Genomic DNA, 16,105 nt, shown 5'->3' on the forward strand with positions numbered 1-16,105 from the left:
CAGATGTATCTCTTACCTGGCGAGCGTGCCTTACAGGGATGGCATCTCTCTGCCATTCCTGTAGTCCCAGGCAGGCAGAGGTCTTCCAAGGGCTCGGCACGCAGGGGCGGAGGAAGAGAGTGTGTGGGCAGCTGGATCGGAGGGTATCCGTAAATCCTTCTCTCCTCAGGGACAAAATGACCATGGAGGTGGTGTTCCTGGCCAAGAACCCCAGCGGCATGATCTTCTACAACGGGCAGAAGACAGATGGCAAAGGGGACTTTGTCTCTCTGGCCTTACACGATGGCTACCTGGAGTACAGATACGACCTGGGCAAAGGGGCAGCTGTGCTCAGGTAGGGTGGGCTGCAGGCTGGGGAGCTGCTTGTCGGGGGGGTGGTGGCAACAGAGGCAGGAGAGGGACAGTGGTGGCTTTCAGCGTCTAGCACTGGCTTTGAGCTCCCCTCCCCAGAAAACCGTAAGGAAGCGGCGGGGAGCAGGCTTCCTACTGGCCTCGGCTGTTTGCAGTAATGGCTCTTGGTCGGCTCTCCCTCTGTGGGACGGGGCAGAGCTGGGACAGCCCAAGCTGGTCAAGCTGCGGTGGCCTGGGTAGCCCACGCTGGTCAGGGGAGGTTTCCAGCGCTGTGTTTGCCGGTGGTGACGGCAGAGCTCTCCCCCATGTGTCTTCTCCTCCCTTCTCACCCCCAGGAGCAAAGAGCCGGTTCCCCTCAACACCTGGATAAGTGTCTTGTTGGAGAGAAATGGGCGCAAAGGGGTAATGAGGATAAACAACGGCGAGAGGGTGATGGGAGAGTCACCGGTAAGTTGATGGGCCAGGGAGAGCTCTCCGGGCTTCCAGCCCTGCTCCTCTCATGTGTGACATGAGCTGAGAAGTTCCCAGGCTCATGGGCTTTTAATCCCTATGGTGTGGTGGCTTTAAGGGTGGAGGAGGAGGAGTGGGCAAGACCTGGGGATAAAAGGATGCTGCAGGGCAGAGCTTGCCTGCCTCTCAGCTGCTCCGCAGCCTGGCCCCGGTGCTGTAGGACAGCATCTGCGCACTCCTTCCACCTCTTCCTCCCTCCTTGTCCCCCACCACACACAGCTGCAGCGCCTCTGCCAGCAACGTGCATGCCCTGATCCTCGGGGCCTTCGTTTCAGGGATGTTTTTGACTGAGCCCCCCTCACACACATGCACGCACCCCACCCACCCCCCCTTTTTTTGCAGGTCCTCAAGGGTCCCTGTACTGCGGCAGGTACACAGGGCACCCTTGCAACCCAGGGAAGCGGCTGCCCGTGCTGCCGCTGTCTTGGGCCTGGGTGGGTTTCAGCCCTTGATGCTGGGCTCGAGCCCTCCACAGAGCTGGCTGCGCAGGGAGTTCGGCTGGGAGGAGGTCACGGAGGAGTAAAAGCCCCATTGCGCTGGTGCTGCTGAATCCATCAGTGCCTTCTCTGCTCCGTTTCCAAGCTGGCAGCCTACCTCTCTGACTTCTCCTGCGTCCTGTCCCCTCTGCTCTTCTGTCTCCGCACAAACAGCGGTTCCCCAGGGTTTTGTGGCAGGGCCGCTGGCCTTCCTTTCATCCACCTTTCCAGCGGGGAAGCTGGTAATGCAGGAAAAGCCCCAACTGCTACTGACCCCATCCTTACGCTCCACATAGAAGTGCAGCGTCGAGATTATGCAGCATTCCTGCAAAAGACAGGATTTCTGCCTCCCCTCGCTCTCGTCTTTTCAAGCTTCTCTCCAAGCGGTTACCCCTGGTTGGCAGTGGCTGCTCCTGTTGCATTCTCCAGCTCCCCTTCCCCTTCCCTGGCTATCCTGGGCACTGGTTGCAGCCGTGGTCTTGCAGCCCTGCATGTTACGATGTTACCCACTGATCTCCCTTTTCTCTCTCTCTTTTTCTCTCTCTCCCTTTGATTTTCATTCGTATTTTTCCCTCCCCTGCTGTCTGGATCCCAGAAATCCCGTAAGGTAAAGATAAGTATGACCCACTGCACCTCCATCTCATCTGCCATTGGCACGTTGTTCTTTTTTGTTTTCCATTCAGATCTCAGTGTTCCACCCGCTCCCCTTCCCATCTGACCGAGCAGCTTTAGGATCTCCGTAGATTAGAGACACTCGTTTCCTCTTCCGTCATTAACTTCCAGCCAGTTGTCACATTTTGTTTTGGAAGCATTTCAATTAATCCGGTCATGTTCCTCGTGTTAACTCCACAAAGCATTAGCTAGTGATTCATATAACTGCATCTTTGCCTCGCTGCGGTGCCCCTGGGCCCATCCCGGGTGCACGGGAGGGGACGTGGCTCCTGTTGCGTGCCCGGTGAACCGTGGGGCTGAAGATTCACCTGGGACTTCCCGTGCGGTGCAGTTGGGGCTGGGGGGCTGGCAGCAAGGAGCGGGTCTTTCTCTTCTAAATTCACAGCCGTGTGACATGCCCGAGAGCCTCCTCTAGCCGTTTGCTGTAGGGGACCTGTAGCAGCCGGATGAACCCAAGCTGAATCCCTCCTGCTATGAGTTTGGGTTTAAACGTTAGCCCTGGCGAGACTGAAGCAGTATTTTCCTTGCTTCTGGGGGCCACACAAAACCAGAGGCCTCCACGCCCGAGGGCATTAGAACAGCATATCCCCAAAATTAAATTCACAGAAAAATCTTTTCCATACGTGCCTGCTGGCAGGTAAGGCCTTGCAGCTCGGCATGAGGAGGTTCGCTGGAGGCCCCTTTCTGCCAGCGCCCTTTGCACAGCCTGGTTTGGTGCCAGATACGCGGAGCTCATCCGCTCCCCGCGCTCGGCGGCGGCTCGCCCGGGCGGTGCCGTGGCTGGTGGCCGGCTGCGGGTCCCGGCGGCAGGGCAGGGAGGCAGAGGGCTGGGGCAGGGTGGCTGGCAGGGGCAGGAGCAGCACAGGGAACGGAGGAGAAGGTGGGAACCCGGTCCCGAGCGGGATGCCAAGCCCAGCCTGCCTCTCCCTGCCCGGCCCTCCTGCCTGCCTGCCCTAGGGCAGGGCCGTCCTGCTCACCCAGCTGCGGCAGAGGCCCCCGGCTCGCTTTCGGAGGGTTTTTCCTGCTCCAGCCTCCGCAGAGATGGCTAGCAGTGCCCCACACCAGCCCTGCCCCAGGACGCAGTCCCTGCCTTGCGGGAGGGAGGCAGGGAGTGGCGGGGCAGGGGGGACGTGGGGGGTGTTTTCTCTCCCACCAGCCCGGCTTCTGGTTGTGCATGGGTGCCTGCTCTGCCTGCGGTGCTGCCCTGCTTGCAGCCTCCTTCAGTCCCTGCAGGGCTGGGCCAAGTGCCCAGCTTGCAGCTTAGGGATAGCCTGGCATCTTCTCCATCTCACCTTCTCCCCTCTCCTTCCCCAGGTGCCTCACACCTTCCTGAACCTGAAGGAGCCATTTTATGTGGGGGGAGCCCCTGATTTCAGCAAGCTGGCTCGAGCAGCCGCCATCTCCACAAGCTTTGATGGAGCTTTGCAGAGGGTAAGGTGCTACCTGGGGCAGGTGTCCGGCTGGGAGACGTTGCTATCAGCACCAGCATCGCTGGAGGAGAGCGAGGATGAGCCTGGGAGCGGGCTGCCCCGGCACGTGGATCCATGTGCATGGGGGGGCATGCCCAATTGGAAAGTGGCAGCAGTGGGTTGCAGAAGAGAAGGTGGGGGTGCATTGCAGGAGAGCGTGGGGCTTGGGGCAGGTTCCCGTCTCCCCTTTCCCCCGAGGGTGCTGGCCTCTGTTCCCCTCCTGGCCCCGCAGAAAGGTGGGGTGGTGAAGGCTGACTCTTGTGCTTCCTCTTGTTTGCATCTGTCAGATCTCCATCAAGGGGGTGCCTGTGCTGAAGGAGCAGAACATCCGCAGCGCCATCGAGATCTCCCCTTTCCGAGGCCACCCCTGCACCCAGAAACCCAATCCCTGCCAGAACGGAGGCATTTGCAGCCCCCGGCTAGAGAGCTACGAGTGTGCCTGCCAGAGGGGCTTCTCCGGGGCTCACTGCGAGAAAGGTGAGATGGCCAGGGTAGGGCTGGACATGGACCCACTAGCCAGACGCGGCAATGAAACCGCTTCAGCGATTAGCTGGTGGCAGCAGGACCATGCACCGCTTCGGCCAGGCCTGAGGTCTTGCCCTTGTCGTGGCAGCCGGGAGGGATCCAGGGGAAACAAGCCATGGCATTTGCAGGCTGGCACCGTCGCGCAGCTGTGAAGTCGAGGCGGTGCCATTTCTCAGAGATGCAGGCGTTAACGCTGCATCAGGCAGGGCAAACGCTGCTGCCCACGGGTAGATCACCCAGCCCTGTCACCTCCTGTGAGTGCACGCTGACCCTATCTCGTGTTGCTGTGTTCGCTTGAAGCAGCCTGGGGCAGGGAAACGTGGTTTGGTGCCGTAGCAGATCAGGGTTTCTTTCCTGCTACCTCCCCGACGTTAGCACTTGGGCCATCGCCGAGTCCAGGTTCCTCCCCAGCTTCAGCCGGGAAACCAAGGCTGCAGATTTCATGACAGTTGGCTGCGAAACAGGGAGATGGTCCAAACTCACAGGCTTTAAAGCCACGGCACAACTTTTCCAGGGGCTTGCTTTTAGAATGCCACAGTGCTGGCGTGCCCTGAGGGACGGCAGGTTTGCACATGCCTTTGTCCTGTTAGGAATGCTCAGTGTAAAGGGGGATTTTCCTAGTCTCCAAGGACGGACAGGCCATGCTACATTGCCTGACAGCTCTTCTTTTTCCCACCTCCAGTGATCATTGAGAAGGCTGCTGGAGATGCAGAGGCCATTGCTTTTGATGGTAGGACATATATGGAGTACCACAATGCCGTGACAAAGAGGTAACTTGGCTGCTGAGCTGTACCGAGATCAAAACGAGGAGTTAGGGCTGTTAGCAGGAGGAAGAGCTAGGATCAAAGAAGTCCAAGTGCTGTGCTCGAAGAGGAGCAAGCCAAACTGGGGCCGCGAGCACTCGCTTCCAGCCCTTACCTCTTAACGCTGCCTTGTTGGCAGAGGGCTTTCCCCACAACGGCAGTGCCTGGCCAGCTGCAGGTGTGGATGTTCTCATTCTGTAGCGTGTGGGCCACCTTCTGGGTTAGCATAGTCTGGTTTGGGAGTGGGATGAAGCCTGGCTGAGTGCACCCCATGAAGATGGTTCACGTGCTCTGCTCCTGGTCGGTGCCTTTCTCTGCCCACATGCTTAGGAACGGGTCATGGGCTGGGTGAGCTGTGCTGAGGGGAGAGGTAGCTCTGCCTGTGGTTTAATTCACGCCTGTTTGCCAGCTCCTTTGTCTCCCTGGCTGTTTGTGCAGCGAGGGTCGGTTCTGCCAACAGGGACGGGCCGTCGCTGCTGCGGGACCTGGCTAGCCTTCTCCAGCAGCTGCTCAACCCTGACCCCATGGGCTAGGGGTACGTGTTCGGACCCTGCGGTCTCTGTGGCCGTACTGGTCCCTGGGGCTTCTCTCTCAAGATAAGCAGAGCCCAGTACGCAGCTGCTGACTGAGGTCCTCTTCAGCCTCCGGGCTGGATGTTTCTCCTGCAGGAGATTTTGGTCCGCTGCAGGCTGGCTCAGGACCCTTCCTCAGCACTGTGCTCCTGCAGCCCCTGTGGTTAATTCCCAGCTCCACAGCACTGGGACAGGGTGTTGGATAAGGCTCTGTCCATCTGCCTCTTACACCTTCAGATTCCCTGCGGCCCTAACACCCTGCCTGGGGAGGGCGTCTGTGTCGAGCTGTTGTTTGTCCGTCTGTCTGTCCGTCTGTCTCTTCTCAACGTCCTTGTTTCTTTGTTTTCAAGCCACCTGACCAATGAGATCCCCGCGTAAGTACAGCCCTCCCCGCTGCCCAGCTCCTCCCTGCAACCATCTGCCCTCCACCACATCTCCCATTGCCACCCTGACCGCAGCCCAGCCGCAGGGGAGCGCAGGGCAGGTGTGGGAGGAAGAATACGGGCACTCTCCCGGGGCTCTGTCATGGGCAGGCGTTCCCATTTCAGGGTGAGGAGGGCACAGGTACTGACCGCAGCTCTGGCAGCTGTACAGGTGCCCAAACACAGCCAAGGTGCAGCAGGAGCTACTCTGCCTGGCTCTGCTGCAGCCGGCGTCCCAGCAGCACGCTGCAACTTAGCCTTAGGTTAAGCGGGTGAGCATAGGGGAAGAAAGTTCTTGTGACTGACCTCTTCCATCAGTGGCGAAGGCACTGGCGACGGAAATAAGGGGTGCTAATCCTGCTGCGATTTTTTCCAGCACAAACGCGGCGTTGCCGCCGTAGCGAAGAGGCCAGACTGGGTGCTAGGAGAATGTTCCCCAGTCAGGGGTGCGTGCCTGGGCAACCCCTCACAACGTGCAGTGCAGCCGGGGGGGCAGAAGAAGGGCCTGGGCAGGCAGATGAGGAGAAGGGCTTCTTCCCTAGAGCGGGCTTGACAGCTCTGTTGATCTGCTGTCTGTCTGTCTTGCTGAGTGGCAGGAGTGGAAGAGAAGCACTGGTTCATGCAGCTGTATTCCCCACTGTGCGGGGGAGAGTTTGAGTGATACCTGCCTGTCACATCCCCATTTTATCTCATTTTCTACAAGCTGGGGTCAGACAGAAGCCTGGGAGGCTGTGGCATGCATGCATGTCAGCACCTGGGGAGCCACAGAGCCCATCAGCTGCACGTTCACAACATTTTGGGAGGTGCACTGGTGTTTTGGAAAGGGCTTTTTAGGAGCCAAGCATCCTCCTAAGCTAAGACAGTGCCCTGCAGCAGCGAGAGGCGTGTAGTGGGCTGCACGACAACTCTGCCACGTGGCAGTGCCCAGCTGTCCCTCTGCACAGACATGAGCCACATCCCTGCAGATGAGCAGAAAGCTGCTACCTTTATGTCCTGCCTCTCCCAGTGCTCTGCAAAGGGAAGGTCACCATTCCCAGCCTTCTTCCCGCCTGAGCCAGCCTATTTTGGTTGTGCATGCCCCATCTTGCAAGGGAGCTTAGCACTTCTCCCCAGATCCCTCGGCTGCGATTTGGCAGCAGCACTCGCCAGCCCAGCCAGGGCTGAAGGACCCATTGGGCTGCCCATAAAAAGTAGTTTCTTCTGTCTCCAGGCAGACACCGGGGTGTGCCTTGGGCAGGACTAACCCAGAGTCGCTTCTCTGGGCTCTGCTAGCCATGACATGCCTGTACTTTTTTTTTTTTTTTTTTGAACGTACATTTTTATATATACATCTAGTTAGAGCTGATTGTAATGCCGGGCCCGTAGCCCCCAACGCTTGCAGGCAGTGCCAGCAGGACAGCTGTATTCCTGGGTTTCCCCTTCTCCATGCACACCCTGCTGCCCAAGTGCCCCAAGGCTGACTCAGAGGCCTTATGTGACCATTCAGCGCTCTGGCTAAATGGGAGCCCCTTCTGCGGCATCCCGAAGAACCAGCCTGAGATCTTCTCCCTGCAGGTCTGCCCAGGAAAGGGTCCTTGCACATGGCCGTGGACCAAAAGCTCCCTTCCCTCAGCAGTGCTGCTTCTGTCCTATCCTGGGATACGCATCCCAGCGGGGCAGCATGGGTGATTAGCAGGAACACTGATAGTCCTGACCCAGGAGAGTGTTGCAGAGTCCCTGCACCTCTGGGACAGGGCTGTATCCACTTGTTGGCATTATTATGCTCACCCTGGCTAAGCAACAACTTGCAAACTTGTCTCGCTGGCTTGAGGAAACAGCCCCAAGGACAGCGGCTGAGGCTTTCCGCTCACGCTGGGCGGTTTTCTCAGCTTGGGCATCGTGTAGGGTGAAGAGCTCTCGCTGTTGAGCAGGGCTGTTCCCTATCCATGAGTGGGGTGGGAGGGAAGGGTCTCCTCCGCTGTCCTGCGCTTATCGCATGCTCCCCTTTCTTCCTGCATCTAAGTCCCGAAGTGCTGGACTATCCTGCGGAGCCCAGGTGAGTCTGTGCCAGGCTTTCAGCTCTTGTGTCTTGTGCTCTGCTCTTGCTGCCTCAGCATGTCTCTTGTCTCTGTGCGTGTTCTGTGTGTCCACAGCCTCGGCTTTTTATTTATAAGGGATACAGCTCTGGAGATGATTAGAGTAAACACGAAGGAAGTCCTGTCCTTCCAGCATAGGAATAGCAGCTTCTATGCAGCTCCAGCTCTGGCCCTCGCTCCTGGGGGACCTAGACAGCAAATAGCCACTGGTGAGGGGAGAGGCTGAATTACCTTGACGGTACAGCCCTCGTCCAGCCCTTTGGACACAGTGTCCCTTGGGAATAAAAAGCTGTCTGTGTTGCCCATGTTGTCTGGTCTGTGTGTGCACATGTGTCAGCAGTGTGTCTCAGAGCATCCCAGGGGAGCGGATGGTGACTCCATATGGGAATGCCACCGGTTGCCAAGAGCCTTTTGCCTGCTCCAAAAGGGACTGAGCAAAGGTGGGGATGCCAATATGGTGGAAATCCTGTCCATCCTTCATTCCTCCCTTGGGAAAAGACACCGCGTCTGGGAGAAAGAAGGCTTTCTGCCTTTGCGGACGGTCTCCATCCCTTTCAAACTGCAGGGTGCTCATCGCCTCGCAGTCCCCAGCCTCAGGTTCCTGTTGGGCTTTGGTCAAGCAGAGGCAGCGGTGTAGAGCAAATGCCTCCAAGGCTGATGGCTCTGTGGTGATGGCATGGGGAGCGGTGGTCCCCAGGCACCCCAGCTCTGCTTGCACTTCAGACAGATGCCTGCCCAGCAGGATGGTGGAATGGTGTCGACCCCAGCTTAGCTGCTGCCCACGGCCCTCCCAGTCTGGCCAACAGAGCCCTCTTTGTTCTGACCTCTCCCAAATCAAAGGCAGCTCTGTGGGGAAAGCCCTTCTGCTGGCCAGATCAGGACCAGCCCGGTGCTGTTCACCAGCCCACGTACCAGACCGCTTCCTTCAGCGCCTGCATATGAGGAGGCAAAACCAAGACTTGTCTGTCACAGCTTGCAGGGGTTGATGTGTCTGAACCTTGTGCTCCATGGAGGGCAAAAGCAAGGGGCGGTTGCCCCAGGCTGTGTCTTTGGAGGTTCCAAGCTGGATGTTGGGGAAAACACTTCGTCCCCAGGAGAACTGTGCCACTCCAGCTCAGGTCAGCGGGAAGATGGAGAAGCTCCATTCTTGGTGTTCCACAGCTCAGCTGGGCAGAGCCACAGCTGCCTTCACCTAGTGCTGGCACTGGCCCTGCTCTGAGCGGGAGCTGGGTTAGAGAACTCCAGAGGGCCATTTCTTTGATCCTGTGGCCGGGTTCAGAGCTTTCCATCTGCTCCCCCCTCCCCATGCACCAGGCCTTCTGAGCAAAGGCTGTGACCCCTCAAGTGCAGCAGGTAGGAATGGAGACCCCGTGCATAGCCTGATGCCAGGGGTCGGTTGAAGGTTGTCCTCAGCAGGTGAGCTAGTTGGCGGGGAACAGAGAAGGCTGCTCCAAGGGCCTGTTGCTTTTGTAGCCATGTTTTTAATGCTGCTCTGTCTTCTCCCCTGCTCCCGCCTCCCCGTACAGCGAGAAGGCCTTGCAGTCAAACCACTTTGAACTCAGCATCAAAACAGAAGCCACTCAGGGGCTGATCCTGTGGAGTGGGAAGGGGCTGGAGCGATCGGACTACATCGCCCTTGCCATAGTGGATGGCTTCGTACAAATGACCTATGACCTCGGCTCCAAGCCAGTCGTCCTACGATCCACGGTCCCTGTCAACACCAACCAGTGGATTCACATCAAAGCATACAGGTGTGAAGGCTAGCAGGAGGGGAGAGCAGGACCGTGGCAGATTGCTCTGGGGTGGGCAAGCTGTGAACGAGGGAGCCTGAGTCACGGCCGTGGCTCCGTGCCCTGTGATCCCCAAGGGTCAATCCTCTTCTTGGATAATAATAGAGGAGAGGCATGTGGGCAGTGCCGCGTTGGAGGGGTGCGTGTTGTGACACGCCTGGAAATGTCAAAGGGGCAGGCTCAAGGAGGTACGAAAGGTTCGTGCCTTTTATTTTAGCTGGCTGAGGGTTTGACATTCTCTTCATGTTGAGCCCAAGCCGTCCCTTTTATTTTTATTGGTGGTGGGAGTGGTGAGCGGATCATGCAGTCGGCATGCCAGGGATTTCTGCTGATGGTTCTGGAGGGCGCGGGAGGAAGCTGTGGCTGCTGGCAGGGCTGGCGGCGGGGCTGCGGGATGCCCAGGGGATGCTGGAGGGCAGCACTCGCTGCCGGCTGTGTTGGCACTCCCCGGCAAGGCTTTGCGCTGAGCACTGCTCTGTGCTACATGGCCTGAGGGAGAGCTCTGCTCCCTGCTACTCCCCAGGTGGAGAAGGGCTGATGGTGCCCAGCCTCTGGATGTTGCGTAAAGCAGCGGACAGCTCGGGGTTTTTCCCTCTAAGGTAGCTAATCATCTTCCTTTTCTTCTTCCCTCCCTCCGGGCGCAGGGTACAGAGAGAAGGTTCCCTTCAAGTCGGCAACGAAGCCCCCATTGCTGGCTCTTCTCCGCTTGGTGCAACGCAGCTGGATACAGATGGGGCCCTGTGGCTGGGTAAGTCGGTGTGGAAAGGGTGAACCTCCTCTGCTGCGGGGCTCAGAGCTGGAGCTGGGACGCTGATGCTCCCTCACTTCTTCCAACGGGACACCTTTGCCTCCCAGGTGGCTTTGACAGGTTTGACCTAAAAAGTCAAAGTCCGCTCATTCTCTGCCTGCTAGGGCAGGATGCTGGTGACAGCTGAGGGATGAAGAACCTTTCGGTTGGTTGGCTTTATCAAATGCCAGTCCTTTCCATGTCACCGTGTCCCCTGAAGAGAGCCGTTAGCTGGCCTGCAGCTTTGGATCCCCTGCTGCCGATGGCGTGGAGCACCCTCTCCCTCTTCAAACTGGGAGTGCTCCCACCTGCGGGGTCCCTCGTGTGGGGGAGCCTCTGTTAGTTCACAAGCCTCCCAAATGTTTCTTGTTTGGCTAACGCCGGTTCTCAAAGGTGAAATGGCTGAATTGAGAGAAAGGTAATTCTGTCTGGAAATACGTCAATACCCAGATTTTAAATGTTGCTTTATTTGCATAACAGAAGAAGCAGACATGCCGCAATGTGCCTCTGTGTGCAGCAGAGTCAGTCCCATTTGTGTTGACATAAGTATTTTGATCCTGCAAACAGAGTTTGGCCCGTTGCATCCCTCTCGCGCTGCCTGTGGCAGGTCTGTTAGCACAGACGGAGGCTAGATTTGTCCTGTAACAGCCCAAATAGGCAAGAAATCCACCCACGAGCATAGGGTAATTGTGCTTAAATGCAATTTCTCAGTACTAATCTGAGCTAAGAGGATAGTAAAGTCCTTTTTGGAGCCTGAAGGGCTGAAAGAAGAATGCCCAGTGATGGGGGATGCTGCAGGTCCTGGGCTTCGTCTTGACTGAGCTCCTGTAAGTTAAGGACTGGGCTTCTCCTCAGGCAGGTACCATCGCAGTCCTAGGGTTCAGGATTGCAAGGAGGCACAGAGGCCACAGAAATCAATGGACAGAAATGTTCATCTGGAGACTTTGATCATCTGTAACCAAGAAAGAGTAAATTAGATTCTGTTCACGCTTCTCAGAAGCCTCTGTTCTTATCTTTCCAGTCTAAGCCTGTAGTTGCAGGTCTAACCTGACTTACAAAGAGTTCATATTCAAAAATGTAGCCTTACCTCTGAAAAGACAGTATCCCAGATACCATTTCTTGTTCTGAAATCAACCTAGAAGTTAAGTGGAAAGCAGAATTTTTCCCTGAGAAATTTTTGCTTGGCTTCCCCACTGGCTCTTCCAAAGGTTTTGTTTGCAATCAGCCTTTCATAATTTCACGGCCTGGAATGAGCCATAGTTGATGTTTCAGTAACTGAAATAAAATTTAGCTTGAATTTGGGACCGGTCTCCAAGGAAATGAAGTATTTTAAGTTGAATTGGTATTTCAGAATGCAAATTACTGTTTTAAGGAAACCTGTGTGTATTGGTTGGAACTGGCATTTCTCTGATTTAAGTGAAAATAAATACTGGCCGGGAAAAAGGATTTTCCCCGCTGCTGAGGAAGGCGTTCCCAGCAGCGCCTGCACCGGCACGGTGTGCGTGAGCGTGCGACGCTGCCCGGGGCAGGCTGCTGGCCCGCTCAGCAGCGCGTTCTTTGTCCTCCCCGCCCCGACCTCCTGCGCTGTCTCTTGCAGGGGGAATGGAGAAGCTGAGTGTGGCTCACAAGCTGCCCAAGGCCTACAGCACTGGCTTTATTGGCTGCATAAGGGACGTGATTGTCGACCGCCAAGAACTGCATCTGGTGGAGGACGCTTTAAACAACCCCACGATATTACACTGCTCAGCCAAATAGACCCCCAGGGACCCTTCCTTCTCCTTCCCTCCCTCCTGCCTATTGCTGTAATTATTTTCTATTTTTGTAAACTTATTGCTTTTTATATTTTGGGGGGAGGGGGGAATGGGAGGGGAGGAAACACCTTTTCTTTTGGGTTATTTGTTCGGTTGCAGTCTATCCAGGTCAGTCAGACTCTAATCAAACAGCAGCAACAAAGAACAAACCTTGAACCAAGTCTCCAAGAAGTGACAGAAGAACTTCCCCATTGCACCGGCATTGTAAATCTTACTCATACTTGAAGCTTCTTTTTGGGTTATTTTTCCCCCTCCTTACTTGTGTTCTTGGGTTGTTGTTCATGCCCGCGGGGGGAAAGGATGCTGGTGCTGGTGAGATGTGTGGCCTTCGTGGATTCACTGCCTTCCCATCTCGGGCCTGGCCCCAAAGTCCCCCTCTGCAGCGCTGGCTGAGCAGGGAAGTGGCCATCAGAGAAGCGGGAGTTGCCACCCTGCTTTGGGGCCTGGCTCTGCCAAGCCTTCTCCTGGCCCTGTGTTCACCCTATCTCCCTCCTCCCCCCCCTTCCTCTCACTATAATTTATGTGTGTAAGAATCTCAAGTGCTTTTCTCCTTTATGCTCTGTTAAAATCAGGGATGCCATGCACTGGAAGAGAGACCAAGGTCTGCTCTGAGCAGGCAGAAAAGCATTGCTCTTTGGTTGTCTTATGACTGTTTGCTGGACTGAGAGGTGCTGTGGGGGAAATGTTGATTTCTCTGTTGGCTCTCCTCCTCCTCCTCCTCCTCTTGGACATGTGCAGAAGCAGCTGTGAAACCTCACTTCCACGCTTTGTGTTTATCCAGACATGTCCTAACCACCTGCTTGCCCTGGCTGCTCTTCCCAAGAGCTTCTGTGTATCAAGTGTTGCCCTCCCGTGCACCAGTGAGAACTTGCAGCGCGTCTTCAAGAGCTGGAAGTGCTCTCCCTCTTCCAGCGCTGTCAAACGGGCTGCCAGGGCACAGGGACTGGGTTCCTTTTCACTTTAGAAAAAAAAAAAAATCTGTTGGATGTGTCCTTCCATGACCCACGTCCGGTTTCCAGCCTCCAGGCATGACTTGCCCTCTCTCTACCATGAGGATGCTTGCAGCTGGCCAGCTGTAGAGCTGGTATTAGAGCCTCTCCCATGAAGAGTAATTGGAGTTTTACCTTTGACTTCAAGTTTTTTGCAATGCCCAGTGCAATGCAGGGTCTTCCACGCCATGATCAAAGCTCCTCTGGATACTGCCAGCCTAGCAGCAATAGCTGAAATGGGAACGGGGCGCGAGTCAGCTGTTGAGGCAGTAGTGTTTGGGAGGAGGGTTTTTTTTAAGTATTTTCTTCCTCCATGCAAATCTCGAAAGCAAATACTGTGGTGCCAGTTACGAAGCCAGTATGTGTGTTTCTGAATGAATGTATGGGTGTTTGCGAGTGTCTGTCAACCAGCACCCATTTGCATGCAAACACTGAATCTCCTGTAAGCAGGAGAAGAACAAACGGATTGCAGAAAGAAATGACCCTCTCCATTCAGGTTCCTTCTCCATGGGAAGAATTTACTGATGCTGTGTAGCATCTATGTCCCTTTCCACCACTGGGACACAACTGTGTCCCTTTCCTACCCTGAGATGACAGCTGGCATTTCTCCGCGTAAAACCAGCTTTACAGAGCGTACAGAATTGATCTGGAGGATCCCACCAGGTATCAAGCGTTACTTAATATCCAGGGTGCCGTCATTTTGCAGTTTTACCACCAGTTTCTGGCAGGCCTTGTAGTGTGCCTTTACAAAGCAATGCACGAAGTAGCGCACCCTTTAAAAATGGTGTTTGTTGGCACTAAATTTTGAGCCACGAAAAGTCAAATTACGTTTCTCAGGGTGAGCTCTGAACACAGATGTAACAAAGGGGAAGAATGTAGTGTAAAACCACTTGGGTTTCTTTTTTTTTTTTCTTTTTTTTTTTTTTTTTAATTAAAAGAAATCTATCCCCACCCCCCACCCCCGGCCAAATCTATGCCTAATCTATTGACATTCCTCTAAAAACCCAGTGGTTAAATATTTCGCGGGGGGCTGTGCCCTCCGTGGGATGGAGCCTCCGGGGGGTGCGTGTGTGGCTGTGTGTGTGGCAATACCACATTTTAAGTGGCTACTGTATATAAATTGTGGTCCCTGGTGCGGGGAGTACTGTGACTGTGTTGTGAAAGGGATGGACTGCTGTATTTTGAGCACGAGGTGTAGATAGACGGGGGCTAACTAGGACTGCAGGACGGGGTGGGATGGGAGGGAAGTGCGAGCCCCTCGCTCTGTGTTTTGAGAACACGCGCTCTAGCTGGGCAATGCAACCGCGTTGGCTGAGACTGAGGGCTGAAGGTGCCAACTCCACAGGGAGAGGGGCATGCGCAGAGGAAGTTGCTAATTTTTTTTTTTTTTTTTTAGAACGCCACTGAAATGAAGCCAGGGTCACTGCAAAAAAAACCAACTAAACAAAAACAAAAAAAAAAACTCTGTCTGCTTTTGCTGGGGCTTGGAAATGCCTTAAAACAGGACCTCGCGTCCTCGTTGTCGAGCATCTTGAACCAAGGTCAGATTCAGCAGTGCTCCCTAGGGGCTGTGCACTTAACTTCGGCTTTATTTTTAATAGCATTTATAACATGTATGTAAAAAAAAAAAAGACATTGAGGTTTGTTTTTTTTTTTTCTGGGGGTTTTTTTTGCTTTTTTTTTTAAAAAGAAGATGTCCATGTGGCTTCATTTATAGGGTAAATTAATGACCGTTGTGAACTGCTGTATGAATTCTGAAGGGCAATGCACAGTAGAGGAGCAGCATGATATAACCATTACTAACTTGTGTCTTTCGTCAATCACCATGAAATAAAGTTTGAAAACTATTAAATACGTTTTTAAGGGGCCTGTTGCTTTTTTATTCTTTTTGTACTGTGTGCCTCACGCTTGCTCGCTGGCGTCTGTCTCCTGGGCAGATACTGTGTGAAGCCGAACCAGTATCTCCCTCTCTAGCTCCCTTAGAACCAGAGTGTCTTACGCAGGTACCTGCTGCATCTTCTAAATGCAGCCTCTTTACGAATGCCTACCTCAATCCTATCCAGCCAGTGTTTGCAGGAGGAAGGCTCCTGTGTGTCTCTCCCCTCCTCTGTGGCCGTCCGACCGGGCTCTGAATGGTTTCACCTACTCAGGTATCCACTAGCTTTGCTTTCTTTGCCGTGCGTGCTTTTATCACCTCTTCTTAGGTCGCATTTTCAAAAGAGGTTTTGTGTCCCGTTGGCATCATGCCATGTCAGCAAGACTGAAGCGATGCTGCTGTGGCCTGCTTCTTACTGATGGTAGCAGTTTCCCCTGGGTTTTACCCTCTGTAAGCTGAGGAGCCATGGAAAGTCAGTCGCAAGCATGCAAGCAGGATGTGGTTTGAGATACACCAGCATCTACGTTCCTGCTCTCAACAGGTCTTCCTAATGGGGCCTTTCCACCTGGCCAGAGCCCTAGCTCTCTGATCTCTGCAGATTAATCTTTCTGCAAGAAGGTGGGAGGTAGAGAATTTTGCTTGATCAAGCGCTCGTGTTCATCCAAGTGGTGTGAAGTGAGAAAAGAACGTGGGTTTCCTGCCATTGGGGAGGCAGCTAATTTAGCAAACCGAGTCATTTTGATATCCAGCGATGATGCGCGTTTGATTGGTGTCTGCACCAGCTCAGCGGGGACTGGCTTTTCAATGGACAATGAGACGCCGAAGACTCACAATGGGGAACAATGAGGCCAGTGTTTGAACAGCCACAGGGGTTGCACAACTCACAACTGGGGCCATGTTTTGCTCAAGATCAGTCTCCTGGTGCAGCGTCTTCTTGACAATGACCTTATTATGCCACGACAGGCACGGGCTTGCAA

The 16,105-nt window shown here is 54.8% G+C and overlaps 1 protein-coding gene across 1 annotated transcript in view; it reads left to right on the forward strand.

The window, feature by feature from the left end:
• Positions 1 to 12,207, forward strand: part of AGRN (agrin) — a 131,317-nt gene extending 119,110 nt beyond the window's left edge. Inside the window, 9 exon segments of the mRNA XM_075721584.1 lie at positions 170 to 334; positions 687 to 798; positions 1,933 to 1,944; positions 3,324 to 3,440; positions 3,766 to 3,955; positions 4,686 to 4,773; positions 9,402 to 9,626; positions 10,310 to 10,413; positions 12,050 to 12,207. Coding sequence (XP_075577699.1) covers positions 170 to 334; positions 687 to 798; positions 1,933 to 1,944; positions 3,324 to 3,440; positions 3,766 to 3,955; positions 4,686 to 4,773; positions 9,402 to 9,626; positions 10,310 to 10,413; positions 12,050 to 12,207 — 1,171 coding nt within the window.
• The last annotated feature ends 3,898 nt before the right edge of the window (positions 12,208 to 16,105 follow it).

The sequence above is a fragment of the Pelecanus crispus genome, chromosome 15 (assembly GCF_030463565.1).
Source record: "Pelecanus crispus isolate bPelCri1 chromosome 15, bPelCri1.pri, whole genome shotgun sequence".
Classification (NCBI taxonomy): Eukaryota; Metazoa; Chordata; class Aves; order Pelecaniformes; family Pelecanidae; genus Pelecanus; species Pelecanus crispus.